This window comes from Triturus cristatus, chromosome 8, assembly GCF_964204655.1.
Source record: "Triturus cristatus chromosome 8, aTriCri1.1, whole genome shotgun sequence".
Lineage (NCBI taxonomy): Eukaryota > Metazoa > Chordata > Amphibia > Caudata > Salamandridae > Triturus > Triturus cristatus.
The window spans coordinates 90,139,833-90,155,087 of NC_140591.1; the positions used below are offsets into that span (position 1 = coordinate 90,139,833).

Genomic DNA, 15,255 nt, shown 5'->3' on the forward strand with positions numbered 1-15,255 from the left:
TTACTTTGGACATTTCTTCCCTGTTGACTGAATTACAGAACAATTCAATCTTCAGTTACTTTTTCTGTGCGTCGCTCTATGCATCCTCAAACCATCTCTGAGAGAGCATGGTCAGAGATGGAGATCCCGAAACATCTGATTTCACAAGTGACGTGACAAACAGATAATAAATACAGCCGCATGTTTTGTGTACATGCAAATAGCAGGTGCAATCCCTTCTGTCAGGGTGTGTTGTGTGCCAGGAGTCTTTCAGACCCCAAAAATTCAACATTCTCTTTAGCTTCTTAGAGACCATCCCTAAACCCTCTTCCCAATCCTACCAAGACTATCTAAATGTATATTCCAGAACATTGAAATCTTCTTCCAAAGATATTTGCCCCTACTGTGCATTTGATCTTTGAGATGATTTGCTATGCCAAAAAAGCGTACTTCTGGGTGGCAGGAGCCTAAATACTCCCTAGGGTGTCTGAGCCTACTTGGGTTTCAATTCAAGAGTATATCACAAAGCCTCATGCCCGTATCTGTTTGCCAGGTTTTTCTTTTCCCGGTGATCTGTCTCTCTGCAGTTTCTATGCCTGAGCGTATGGGAGGATCTTCTAATGATTTCTATGCCCCATCAGAATTGCTTGTCATTGTAGCATTCACGTCTGTTGCTCCTCCTGCCCGAAGCAGCTGTAAGCCCTCCTCCATTGTCATAGATAGTCTCCAGAGTCCACCTCAATGTGAGCTGGAGCCCATAGGGACCACCCATTAGTAGTTGATTTGATTTTTGTTCAGACGTAAGCGGTCAGAAATACCCTATATGCTGCAATGTCATCCCTAACCTGTGTCCCTGGTTCTTTTGATTACCTCCCAACACTATGTGCTCTAACTATTCTGTTGTGGGCTGCTGTGCCCTCTGGAAAGATTAATTGGAAGACTTGTCAGGCAGATGTAAATATTGTCCCCCTCGCGTTTCTACTTTAGATTTCGAATACGAATATTCTCTTGGCAAGAACTATTCTCTAGGCCTTCACATTTCCTCCTAAGCTGTACTTGAGTTTCCAGTGATACTACTGTGGTGTAGACTAAAATTATTCCGAGGTTTCCATTGAATCCATTTAAATCTTTGTCAACTCCAAGCAAATTCATAGATAGCAGGTCCTTTTTTCACTTCTTTCAGGTCTTCTTTAATTCGGCCAGCAGAATTGCTAATTCCCTGGTGAATGTTTTTTCAATCCTGGTTTTGAGTTCAACTAAACAGTCTTTTAAATCCTCCTTTTAAATGTGGTGCTTAAACAATTAGCTCACAATTGACCGGCTTCCTTTGAGTTTGGAGGAATTGGGCAAAGGGTCTGCCAAAGGGCTCTTGCTTGGGTCAAGACACTCCCTCTTACACTACTGTCAATCAGAAGTCTCTGCCTGCACTCACGAATCCTCTTCCATATTGTGCAGACACAGGCCTCCAACCCCTAATAATGGTCCAACTTTTCAATAGGGGGTATCTCACACTGCACTGAAACCTTGTGTGAGTCCATATTAACCTCAACTATGTGTGGGGTGGGCAGAATGCTTCCAGCGGTGCCGAATGGGGCCTCATCTTAAGATGCGGATCGGAGTACCACCTTCAGGTGACTACTGTGACACCATCTTGCCCATAAGCCCTAATCGTGCAGGTTTTGTCATATAATGCTTGCATTAAAATAGCTTGATGGTGCACCAACTGCTTAGATGTATATGTATTAGTGTTAAATACATCTGTAAGATTTTAGTGAATGTGCAACAGAATTCAGGTGTAAATTCTTTAATTTTACACCATCAATCACAAGGACTGCCCTTTTCGTAATAACCAGACAATGGTATTTAATTGTGATGCAAAAGCATCTTCGGAGACATCTTCAGCTTTCCTTGGTAGAGGGGGAACAGACCACTACAACTATCCTACTTGAACGCCATGGGCTCAGGGAGCTTGCCTTATCTGTGCTTTTCAGTTTGAAACGCCATAACAGAGACACACTGACCGTCTCAAAGCACAGTAGCTGAACAAAAAAACTCTGTGATCCAGTAGAGGTATGCGTTTTAATGGCCATCTGGGAAACCCTTATGGACACTTTGGTGGGAAGATTGATTTAGTCAGGGCCTGGAAAGGGAGGAGTTTTACCATAAGCTGGTATCATTGTTCAATGATTTGATTTCATGAACACCAGCTAAAATGTCGCAATTTAAAAAAATATATTTAATCGTCTGTTTAACTTTTATGTTTATTTTTGTTAGTAACATATTCAGATAGTCTGTATTAGATTAGGGCCTCTTTAAAGATTTAGATTTGGATTTCCTGGGTGTGGTCATCAATGGGGCAAAGAGGCTCTGGAACGCACTAATAAAATAGTGTTACAGTCTCAGAGGACTGATCGTTGCCCTAGAATCACCATCCATAAATATGTTGTAGGAGGTACAAAGACTACAGTCCACCTGACCCCCTAACTCAAGTTGGAAAGTTGTCTTGACCTGCACTTTCCAGAGGGGGTTTGAATGTCTAAAACTGGGACACATGGATTACTGCTGAACCTGCAAAAACGTATCATTATGTAGAAGTCTCCCCTGTGATAGATGCATTCAGGATTCTTGACCTGCAATCTCCTTCTGGATCGAATCTAAGCAGGTTTCACACATTTGTCTTTCAACTCAGTACTTCCACAAGAACATACCTTGAACTTCATAGAGGCAAGTTTGTATAGAATATCGTTCATATGTTCTCGGATGATGGCCCATGTGATTTTATTGTCGCTCTGCGCGGTTGTCTCAACAGCACGACGGGCCATGTCATAGAAGGCAATCATGTTAGACAGCATGCCTACTGTCTTGTAGAATGGACAAAACCTACAAAAGAAGCAACATTATAAAGGTACATTTTAGAAATCCACTATAAACAACTGAGCAGCTACTACCTCTAAACCTTATTCACCCTCCTCAATAAACATGGGTAGTTTGTTTATAACACAAGAAATGCACTCCAGATATGCAGCCAGGCATGCCATATTTTCCCCCCAACTTCTCTCTCCTCTCTCTAAGGCATTTGATGCCAACTGAGAAATCCTTAATCAGTGAAAGGAGAGACTTGAAAGGGTCTCTTTCTGTATGCTGTGAGAGCTGCAACATGTACCTTAATAGAGAAATGCAAGCAGGATTTGCTAATGTGTAGTAGCTATGCAACCCTGACTCTTCTTGGCCACTATAAAAGTTTTCTACAGGTACCAGATGTGGTACCTCTTCCACTTACAGACTTAAGAAGATGCTTAGGGAAGAGTTATGCTTACGGTGACTGGAACTTGTTATCGAGCTATTTCATTAGAGCGTTGAAAGTTTGGAACCATGCCTGCGGACATCATCTCTGCTCTCTGAGCGCCATTTAAGTGTAACTGTTTCCAGGAAAGAAATTTTAGAGCATCTTCCTAGTTTACTTGCATGGTGGTCGGGCTACAAATGAAGATCAACTCATAAATCTTAACACTCTTAATTTAGGTGTGCACTCTTAGCAGTACTCTTTTTAACTAAGTAGCCGATCCGCATTTTGATGTGGCTCAGGTGTTGGCAGGAGGTTGTTGATAACGGAGAAGAGCCTAGAGACAAGAAGTTACCACACAGATAACTTCGTTCTACTCCTACATCATCGTTCCTGTTCACAACCTGTAAGTAAATTCCAAAGCAAAGGGACTGGAATGGGAAAGCAGCATTGGGCAGATGTGGCCTAGGTTATACAAAAAAGACTAACCAAATGAGCATTGTTTTGGAAAGAAGCCATAACCCCTTCGCTGCCAGGCCTCCCTACCCCGCCCCCCCCCCCCACCCCCCGCCCTTTTTGGTTATTTGGGGTAGTTCGTGCTTAGGCCCCCATAACGTTTTGTCCACATAAGATATCCATGCCAAATTGGCGTCCTTTTCTTCTAACATGCTGAGGATTCTAAAGGTACCCAGGGTTTAGGGATTCCCCTGGAGGGGATTGAGAAATTAGGCAAAATGCAGCAAACTTTTGGGTTATTGGGAAACAATGGGAAAAAGTGCTGCAGAAGCAAGCATCTGTTTTTTTCCCCTGCAAACGGTATCAACAAAGGGATTGTGGTGCTAAAATCACCATCTTCCCAGCTTTCAGGAACAGGCAGACTTTTGTCAGAAAACCCAATTTTTTTTTTACACTGTTATGGCATTTTACTGGGACAGAGCCTATTTTTTGTGCTTTCAACCTCCTTCCAGTTAGTGGATGTAATAGATGGGAAACCAATAATGGATCCCAGATAGCTATACATTTCTGAAAAGTAGACAAAATTCTGAATTCAGCAAGGGATCATTTGTGTAGATCCTTCAAGGTTTTCCTATACAAAGTAATAGTTGAAATAAAGAATATTGCAATTTAGTTAAAAAAACAGCCATTTGTGCCTACATTTTTACTTGTAACTTCTTCAAACTATGGTAGATTTTTTAAAGCTATATACTGTTAAGGCAGCGGTACCCTTCTGGTTGCGGAGAAATACGAGTCGTGTAGGTTCACCAAGAACCAAGGTACCCAGAGCATAACTGAGTTGCACCTTGCAAAGGTTTTTCGTTGTGCACTGGGTATAAAGGTATTCATTAGGGAAAATATAAAGAGTGAAAAATAGGTATCAAGGAAACCTATATATATTTGAAATGGGAACAAGATATGGAGTTTAAAAGAAGTGGTTATTTGTGCATCTCTAAATTTGTAGGTACCCATACTAGCATGTGAATGCAAGGGTATTGTTCAAAATGACTTCTTTTTTACACAGTCATACATTTAGAAGGCAGAAATGTATTGGAAGACAAACGCTAATAGCACTTGTTCTACTATTCTGTGCTTCCCTAAGTCTACTGAAAAATGATACTTCACTTGTGTGTTTGGCTTAGTGCCCACGACAGGAAACGGCCCAAAACACAACGTGGACACATGACATTTTTCCAGTGAAAACTGACCCTTTTTTTGCAATGTGCCTAGCTGTGGATTTTGGGCCTTAGCTCAGCCGGCACCTAGGGAAAACTGGCAATCCTGTAAATTCTTTAAAACTAGACATCCAGGGGAATCCAGGATGGGGTGACTTGTGTGGCTCTCACCAGGTTCTGTTACCCAGAATCCCTTGCAAAGCTCAAACTTTGCCAAAACAAGAACGCATTTTCCTCACATTTCCTTTGGAAAGTTCTGGAATCTGTGGGAAGCCACAAACTTCCACCCACCCAGTATTCCCCCAAGTCTGCTGATAAAAATGGTACCTCACTTGTGTGGGTAGGCCTCATGGCCGCAACAGAAAATGACCCAAAACTTATTGTGGACACATCAAAATTATTCTTCACTAAACAACCTGGTTTTGCAAGGGAGTCACTGGCTTTTTTGGCCCTGGGCTCGACGGCCATCTAGGGATACCTACCAAACCAAGACATTTCTGAAAACTAGCCACCTGGGGGAGCCCAGGGAGGTGTAGCTTGGGTGTATCCCCCAATGTTGTCTTACCCAGAATACCCTGCAAACCTCAAATTTAGCCTAAACAAAATGACATTTTCCTCACTTCTTTGGGTGTCCAAGGCAGAATTGCCTAAAAACATATATATAAAAAATATCTCACTTAGAGCTCGCTGTGCTATCCCCTCAATCTCTATGGTTTTGGCCTTTCCCAGTCGCAGGCTCTGGCCCACCCATAAAAGAGAGGTATCATTTTACTCGGGAGACCGAGGGTAACGCTGGGCAGTATGAAATTTGTGCTGGTGTGGTAACCCCAGACAGAAATGTGAGGAAAATGTGATTTTGTTTTTAGCTAAATTTGAGTTGTTCAGGAGTTTCTGGATAAGAAAACGGGGGATCCACGCAGGCCACACATCCCTAAACTCCCCCATGGTGTCTAGTGTCAGAAATGTCTGGGTTTGGTAGGTTTCCCTAGATGGCCGCCTAGCCCGGGACCAAAAATGCAGGCCCCCCACCCTTTCAAAACCAGTTGTTCTCTGATAGATAATTCTGATGTCTCCACAAATCTGTTTTGGGTCCTTCTCTGCCCGCTGGTACTTGGCACACCCACACAAGTGAGGTACCACTTTTATCGGGAGAACTGAAGGAACGCTGGGTGGTATAAAATTGGTGCCACCCTATTGATCCCACAACTTTCCCACACAGATAGAAATGTGAGGAAAATGTCATTTCTTTAGCTAAATTTGAGGTTTGCCGGTGATTTCTAGGTAAGAAAATGTTAGAGGATCCCTGCAAACAATACCCCCCTGGACTCCTACGGGTGTCTAGTTTTCATAAATGTTTGGGTTTGGTAGGTTTCCCTGAATGGCCGCTGAGCCCGGGACCAAAAACGCAGATGACCCCGATGAAAAACCAGGTTGTTTCGTGAATCGATAATTTTGATGCTTCCACAATACGTTTTGGGCCCTTCCCTATCGCGGGTCTTTGGCCCACCCACACAAGTGAGGTAGCATTTTTATTGGGCGACCTGTGGAAAAGTTGGGTGGTAAGAAATTGTGTGGGTCCGGTGATTCCACAACTTTCCCCACACAGAAATGTGAGGAAAACGTGATTTTTTTGAGTGCTAAAATGGAGGTTTGCATGAGATTCTGGGTACAAAAAAAAGTTGGGGGATTCATGCAAGCCGCACCCCCCTGGACTCCGCTGGATGTCTACTTTTCAGAAATGTCTGGGTTTGGTAGGTTTCCCTAGATGGCCGCTGACCTTGGAACCAAAAACACAGATGCCTCCCTTGCAAAAACAGGTTTTGTCATAGATAGGGGGCACCTGAATTACATCCTCAACACTCAAGGGGTTAAAGCATAATGCCTGTGGAATACAAGTGGTGGAACTCAAGTAAGGTACCTATACATCTCTCACATGTAACGAGCAACTATCTTGAGAAAGGTGCCCCTAGTTACGCTACTCACATCAATATTCACACAATGCATAAATACCAAACACCTGATTTAACACAACCACATAGCACTGTAAATTTAGAAAAGTATATATGGCTTTAATTTTTTCATACAAGCACAATAAAATATTCTCACATCTAAAATGCCATATGTATTATTCACACAAATAAAAATACAACACATATATATGACATGAGGGAGAGCATCTGAGACAATATAATTGGTCTTAATAAGCCAACAAATCAAAAATCGGCAGTGGTATGTCATTGTGTTAGATCAGGTGTTTGGTATAGTGTGAATATACGATGTGAGTAGAGTACCTAGAGGATTTGAATATTTTTTTGTTTGTGAAACGTCCTGTCCCTGCAGAACAAGATGCGGGTTAGAGGAGAACGAAACTACATACTGTAGGTTTGGTGCTGCTTCTCACAAGACTTACAGGCCAATGCCTCTTGGTTGAGGATGAACGTGTGCTTGCCACAGTACCTTAGTCCTTTTTCTCATTTTTAGGCTACTACTCTGGTTACGAAATTCATAGTCCCCTGTTGGACAGGGTCATCTTTACTTGGCCTGCATGCATGTGAAGTAGATCAGCTGTTGCAAACGACACAATATACATTGGCTTGAAACCATAACATTAGAGCAGTGGTATTTTCATCAGAAAATAATTTTAGAGGAAAAACAAGTCTGGTGCCCCAAGTAGGAGTGATTGGGCTTGACAAAAGCATGCTCCAATCCAAACAAATGGCTGCAAAAACAAACTGGTAAGAAGAGCCAGCCAGAATGTAGGGATAATGTATTTCACTTAGTCCTAAACGACTGGGGCCACCGAGTTCACTGAACTGTTCCTTGTTACACCAACAGAGACAAAGATATTCAGTTAGCTGAACTAGTTCCTTTCCAAAATTGTCAATGAAATTAAAAGTCTTGTGCCTCCACTATGTGGCAGCCTTTAAGCAGCGCTAACATCTTTCTCCTAGCCCAATAATTTTTGACATATTACTTGCCTTTGTAAATGATTGGTTAAACGGTCATGTTTTAAAGAATTATGACACGTTCTCAAAACAGATAATGCTCTAATTGGTGGTTAACTGCACCACGTACAAAACACTACACCCATATCTTATTAGTAATGTCTTGATGCAAGTCATTACAAAATTGTCTGTTATATCCACTATACAACAACGCATTGTCTAAGCAATATGTGGTTGGGTTTCTTGCCACGGGGGCTAGCGGTACAAGTCCAACTGAAGAAGCTTTTTTTGTTAAGCTTTCTTTGAGTTTGATAAATTGATGTTTATAACACCTTAAAATTCGAAATGCTTCCTGCTTTGCAGACTCCTGTAGTAAACACATTTAAAAAGAGTGTTTAATCCAACCAGTAGTCCTATGCATGCAGGTTGGTCTAGTAATAAAATTCACACATTTGGACTACGAAGCTGACTGACAGGTTTCCAAGAGAAAAGAAGGCTGCCATGTGCATAGTAATGTTAAAGAGAGAACCCACAGCTATGGGATTACCGCCTCAATGCACAGTACAAGATATCATGAGCGTAAATAGAGTCTATGACAAATACATGATATAGTGCTATCTAAAATAATGGATCTGGAGTATTTGGCTTCCACCTGCTGATAAAGAGATGTAAGTGGATGGAGTTGTCCTCATGGACTCTGAGGTGTTGCTCAGGTATCACCCTCTGCTGCATACTTTATGAGCAAGAGGAAAATGCATAGGAACTGTTGGGCAGAAGGAGCAAACTCCACTCAGTGCAGTGAACAGTTTTTGAAAAAGGAAGCAAACTAGGTGATGATGTTAGGTAAACAATGCCCCCCCCCTAAAGTGACCAAGATTACTCATTTAGATTCCCCCTTCCGTTACATACAACAACACTGAGAGGTTTCCTAAATTGTGGGTGTTAAATGGGACAAGAAAGCTGGACACTGACATCAATGTTAATGTTGGGGGATTTGGGGCTTGTGGATTCTGTAAAAACAATACCCTAGGCAATGCTCTAGCTGCTGGTGCATGAGGCTAGTCTGCGGATCAGGGCGGTGGCAGCAATTGTCCACATTTTACCTTATAAAAAACGTAATATGCAATGTACAAACTCCAGAGATAACACTGAAATTAGACTGTGATTAGTTGGTAAATCAAAAAGTTAACTTGGCAAGAATTCTACGAGATATCTTGTGAGATCTACTAAAACATCCAATTACTCAACAAGCACTGCACTCATTTTAACACTGGACAATAAAAGGGAAATGAAAGATGCAATGCATGCTGGGCATACCTGTCGTATGGTGTGTACCCATTCTGCTGGAGGAAATCATCTTTTAATAACTTAGCTACCTCTAGCGTGATTTTGTCTGTTTCTGCCAATGATGCCTGGAACAGAAATAGAATAGTGAGATTTCATAATGACTGAAATTTAAAGTATGCATGTTATCACAATTATGTTATTTACGGGACCAATTCTACTTTTACTCACTTGGCAACAATTTTATAGTTTTAAATGATGATAAATAGCACAAAAGAACAAATGTTACTTACCTGTAAACTGTGGTTCTCCAGTATTGGTGTCTTTCATAGATTCACATGCTTGAATATTCCCCGTCGTCGAAGTGGGAGTCCCACGGTATATATAAAAAGCAATAAGTATTATGTATATATACATATACACATACATAACCACATAAGAGTATACACATACCCAAATAAACATATATATATAGTTCAAATAACATATCAAGTTAAAATACCATAGGATAGTATTGAGACATAGGAAAGCATTGAGAAAAAGATTCACTTTGCTAACATATCACTGTCATTTTATAGTCCAAACTCCAGCCAATCAGGCGCTAGCACCCTCTAGAACCTTCTCCTCAGAGGCTCAGGCCCTCAGATTTTCGAGCACGAGAGTGACCATAGAGCCGAAAGAGGAGAAGAGAGCCTCTGAGGGGAGGAGGGTGGGTCGCATGTGAATCTATGAAAGACACCAATACTGGAGAACCACAGTTTACAGGTAAGTAACATTTGTTCTTCTCCAGTATTTGGGGTGTCTTTCATAGATTCACATGCTTGAATAGAATAGTAAGCAGTAAACAGTATTCGGCTGACCAAGCCGTATTGATATTGCATGTAATACAATGACAATGTATTTAGAACGCAATTAATAATACCCCAGGAGGAGGGAAGTAGCAGAGGCTCACCTTATTTAAATAGACTTCGTAGAACTGCCTGTCCCACAGCCGTGTCTGCTTCGTTAATGGATTCCAGACAGTAGTGCTTCGTAAACGTGTGCCTGCTGGACCACGTAGCTGCCCGGCATATCTGATGGATGGGCACACCAGCGAACAGGGCAGTGGAAGATGACATAGCCCTCGTTGAATGGGCTCTCACTCCCGAAGACAGAGGCTTACCAGCCTTTTGATGGCAAAAAGAGATTGCTGATGAAACCCAACGGGCAATCGTAGGTTTGGTGACCGATTGTCCTTTGCAAGCACGCCCGTAGGCCTCAAACAACTGGTCAGATTTGCGAAAGGATTGAGTTCTGCTAATGTAGAATTTAAGACATCTCTTCAAGTCCAGAGAGTGTAAGCTTTGCTCCGCCGGGGTTTGTGGATGCGGGAAAAAAGTCTTTAAAAGCACCGGTTCGTTAAGATGGAAATCGGATGGTACTTTAGGTATAAAAACCGGATTAGTGCGGAGGATGACACAGTCCGATCTGAATTGAAGGAACGGAGGCTTTATTGTAAAGGCGTGAATGTCACTGACTCTGCGGGAAGAGGTCAGAGCAAGGAGGAGGGCCACCTTCCAAGTTAAAAATTTGACATCCGCTGAGTGGATAGGTTCGAAGGGCGCCTTCATGAGTTGAGCCAGCACGATGTTCAGGCGCCACGTGGGTGGAGGACGCCGAATGGGCGGGAACATGCGGAAGAGACCCTTGAAAAATTGTTGTATGACTCTGGATGAATAGAGAGAGGACGAGCCGTCTTGTCGGAAGCGAGATATTGCCGCTAGAAAGACCTTTAAGGTAGAGTGCGATAATCCAGACTGCGCTAGTTGTAGGAAGAATGGCAGAATGTGTTCTGGGGGAGCGTGCACAGGATGAATGTGGGCGGAAGCACACCAATGACAAAATCGCTTCCATTTGAGCTTATACGTTTTCACTGTGGATGGAGCTCTTGCCTTAGCTAACACCTCCCTGCAGGCTGGAGGAATGTTCAAATGAGCAAATTCAAGGTGCTCAGGTTCCAAGCCGACAAGCTGAGAGAGCTGGGATTCGGATGGCATATCCGACCATCGTTCATTGTCAGCAGATCCGGCTTCAGGTGGAGAAGGATGGGCTCGCGTTGGGATAGGAGAAGCAACTCCGAAAACCATGCTTGCCGAGGCCACCGTGGAGCTATTAGAAGTACATGGCACGGTTGTTGTCTCATCTTCCGCAGCACTCGCGGAATCAAAGGAATCGGCGGAAAAGCGTACGCAAATATCCCGTACCAATTGATCGAAAGGGCATTTCCGCACGACCCTTGGTGGGGAAACCAGCTTGCGTAGGACTGGCATTTTGCATTCTGCGGGGTTGCGAAGAGGTCGATTGTCGGGTGACCCCAAAGGTTGAAGACAAATTCCAGCGTCGGTTGATGTAACTCCCACTCGTGGGTTGATGATGCTGACCGACTGAGTGCATCCGCCAGAGTATTGGAAATGCCGGGCAGATGAATTGCTTGTAACGTCATCTGATGGAGTATGGCCCAACTCCAAATCCTCTGCGCCAGACGGGAGAGCAGTGGAGATCTTGTCCCGCCCTGTTTGTTCAGGTAGTGCATGCACGTGGTGTTGTCCGTCTGAATGAGGACTGACTTCCCTTGGAATTGCAGGCGGAAGGATTTCAACTCCAAGAAAATGGCCATCAGTTCCAGTCTGTTGATGTGCCAGCAACGCTGAGCCGCTGACCATTGGCCCTTGACGGATAGATCTTGAAAATGTGCGCCCCAACCCTCCATGGATGCGTCCGTGGTAAGGACGAGTTCTGGGGTTGTCGACAGAAAAGATGTTCCTGCTGCGATGTTGGCAGGACGAGTCCACCAATGCAGCGCTTGAGCCATGCGGGGTGACACCACGATCTGATCGTTGAAGGAACCGGAAACCTGGCGCCACTGCTTGTCTAACTCCTCTTGGATGATGCGACTCTTTAGTCTGCAGAGAGGGATCAAAGCGATGCATGAGGACGCCATTCCCAGAAAGGATTTTAATATGCGGACTGAAACTGACTGCTTTGCTGCGATGGAGCTCGCAAGCTGTTGAATCCGTTCTTGACGCTCTGCTGAAGCAAAGGCCATGGCTGTGCTCGTATTGATACAAGCGCCGAGAAAGGTCTTGCACGTAGTCGGCGTGCGTTGAGATTTTTGTACATTGATCGACAACCCCAGGGACTGGAATAGATCGAGACAGCGCTGGGTATCGAGGGCCGCCTGGTGGGAGGATTGAGCTTTGATGAGGCAATCGTCCAGGTAGGGGTATATCTGAATACCCTCTTGTCGTAAGTGAGCCACCACCGGGGCCAGGAATTTTGTAAAGACCCGCGGGGCTGAGCAGAGTCCGAAGGGTAGGACTTTGAATTGGTAATCCCTGTGGCCCACTCGAAACCGTAGGTATTTCCTGTGACGTGGTAGAATGGGCACATGGAAATATGCGTCCTGCAGATCGATCGTTGTCATGTAATCCTCCTGAGAAAAGAATTGGAGGATGTCCTTCAATGTGAGCATCCGAAAGGACTGAGTCTTGAGAAATTTGTTGAGCAATCTGAGATCGAGGATGGGACGCCATTCCCCTGATTTCTTTAGTATGAGGAAAAAACGGGAATAGAATCCCAACCCTCTTTGATATTTCGGAACCACTTCGATGGCACCCTTGTTTAACATTATTTGGATTTGTTTGAAAAGTTCTCTGAGATGGGCGGGTGGTGGCCCGGATGGAGGTGTGCGTGGAGGAACCTTCACAAACTCTAGGGCGTGGCCCCTTGAAATAATATCCTGAACCCAGCGGTCCGAAGTGATTGAGGACCAGGTTGAAAAGAACTGGGAGATTTTTCCTCCAACAAGAACTAGAGGACAACTGGGAAAAGGAAGTTTTGTCCGTACAGAGTCACTGCTTCTTGGTTGAATTTCCTCTGTAATTCGACTTTCCTCTATATGACTTGCTAGTTTGCTGTCTGTAGGACTGCTGCGGTTGTGAAAAGTACCGTTGTTGCCCTTGATTGTACGAGCGGTATTGGGACGAGGAGCCACGAAAGGATGATGATGAGGAGGTGCCGCGGCCGCGCGCACCTCGAAAGGGCTGCTTCTTAAACTGTAGAGTGCCGAGGGAACGAGCCGTATACGTGTCCTTTTTAATGGTTTGCAAGGCATCTTCCACATGCTGGCCGAATAATGACTCCCCGTCATATGGCATGTCCAAAATCTTAGCCTGGACCTCTTGCCGAAAAGAGGTTGATCGAAGCCAGCCCTGTCTCCTTAGGACGGCTGCTCCCGCCAATTGGCGGAAACCGGTGGATGCGATGTCAACAGAGCAGTCAATGATCTCGGATGACGCCCTCTCACCGTCTTGCAGGATCTTCTGAGCTTCCGCTCTAGAATCCTCCGGTATAAGCTTGATCAATGCAGCCATGTCCGACCACATCTGTCTATCATAACGGCCGAGGATTGCCAAGGAATTCGCAGCCCGGACCGTTGTTGACGCCATGGTGGAAAACTTCTTGCCTATGGCATCCAGGCGACGGCCGTCGCGGTCCGGAGGCGCCGACATTGGAGATAAAGGATTCTTGGAGCGGCGCTGTGCCGCTTGTGTGATCACTGAGTCCGGCTTAGGTTGAGACACCAAGCAGGCTGGGGAAGAATCCGGAGCTTTATATTTTTTCTCCAGGCGTGGGAGCACCGCCGGAATAGAATTAGGTGTCTTCATTAATTTTATGCCTTCATTCCATATGAAGTCTATGATTGGCACAGCTCGTACTTGTTTCTGAGGCTGGGACTTGAAGTCGTACAAGAAACAGTCCTCTTCCCTAACCACCATGGGAAGGTGAAAGCGTTGCGCTGCTCTCTCCATCAGCTGATGGAACCCTGTTATGTCGACAGGTGGCGAGTTGACTGGTGACCTTGGCGGTGATGCGGGCGAATTGATTTGGTAGTCATCCCAGTCCGCCATAGAGTCGTCCTCTGGGAGCTCACCCTCTTCCGTATCAAGATTGTCCATATTATCCTCCTCTACATTGGAAGGCAGTGCAGGTATGGAGGGCGTGGGTATCGTTGGCAATATAGGATGAGGTGGAACCTCAGATGGCGCTTCACGTGGAGAATTTTGAGGGGATGCTGGAAAACGACGATTATAATCTTCCAACATATATTGGAGGTTGGAAATAAGCTGCACAGGAAGCTGCACCATAGGAACCGGAGCAGAGGGATTTTGCTCTTCTTCCTGTTCATAGTATTCATCCTCCTCAGACTCTTGGCACTTTATATGGAGCTCAGAAGGACAATGAGCATCCTGAAAAAGAGACTGATCGCCCTCATCCGAATCGTCCTCATCCCCTGAGGGAAATAGTTGACGAGGTGGCCGTGGTCCAGGTGGTAACATAACTGGGTCTAGCATGGCCTTACGACGTAGCATTAAGGAGCTGTCCACAGACCCCGGTGCTGGCGTTGACATTGGCACCAATGGCATTGTCGCAAAATTTGACCCTGTCGTCGTCGAGGCGACCGTCGACGAAGCAATCGTCGACGGAGCTGTCGTCGACGAGGAGGCTGCCGTCGACGGGACTGCCGTCGACGGGGTGGCTGCCGTCGACGGTGCGGCTGTCGTCGACGGTGTGGCTGTCGTCGACGGTGTGGCTGTCGTCGACGGGGCTGTCGTCGACGAGGAAGATTTCCTCTTCTTCTTTTTATCCATCGTCGACGGAGTTGTAGACGTCGACGGAAGCGCCAGCTTCCCAGTCGTCGACGAAGAAGTGAGTGGTATCGTCGACGAGACAGTTCTAAGAGACACACATACTACCGTCGACGGAGAAGACGTCGACGAAGTCAGTGTCGTCGACGAAGGATATCTGCTCGATACCGTCGTCACCGTCGTCGACGAGGCTGATGAAGTAGCCGATCTCGTCGACGGAGGGGCCGTCGACGGGCCCGTCGACGGTTTTGAAAGTTTCTGACTGGAAACATGTGCTGACGGAGTCAAAGACGCCTGAGAGCTACGTCTCGGGGGCGCAGACGTGGTAACAGAGACTTTGCCTGTAGACACTTCCTCAAGGTGAAGTCTCTTCTTTTTCAGAAAAGGAGATGGCAAGTCCTGGACAC

General features: G+C 45.1%; 1 protein-coding gene across 5 annotated transcripts in view; it reads right to left on the bottom strand.

Annotated features, from left to right (window-relative positions):
- ATP6V1A (ATPase H+ transporting V1 subunit A) overlaps positions 1-15,255 on the bottom strand; it is a 281,914-nt gene that overhangs the window by 14,673 nt on the left and 251,986 nt on the right. For all 5 annotated transcript variants that reach the window (XM_085621083.1, XM_085621087.1, XM_085621084.1 and 2 more), the window contains 2 exons: positions 9,195-9,289; positions 2,688-2,859 (listed from right to left, as the gene is read on the bottom strand). In XM_085621083.1, the coding sequence (XP_085477209.1) occupies positions 2,688-2,859; positions 9,195-9,289 (267 nt within the window). The remainder of the gene's footprint in view (positions 1-2,687; positions 2,860-9,194; positions 9,290-15,255) is intronic.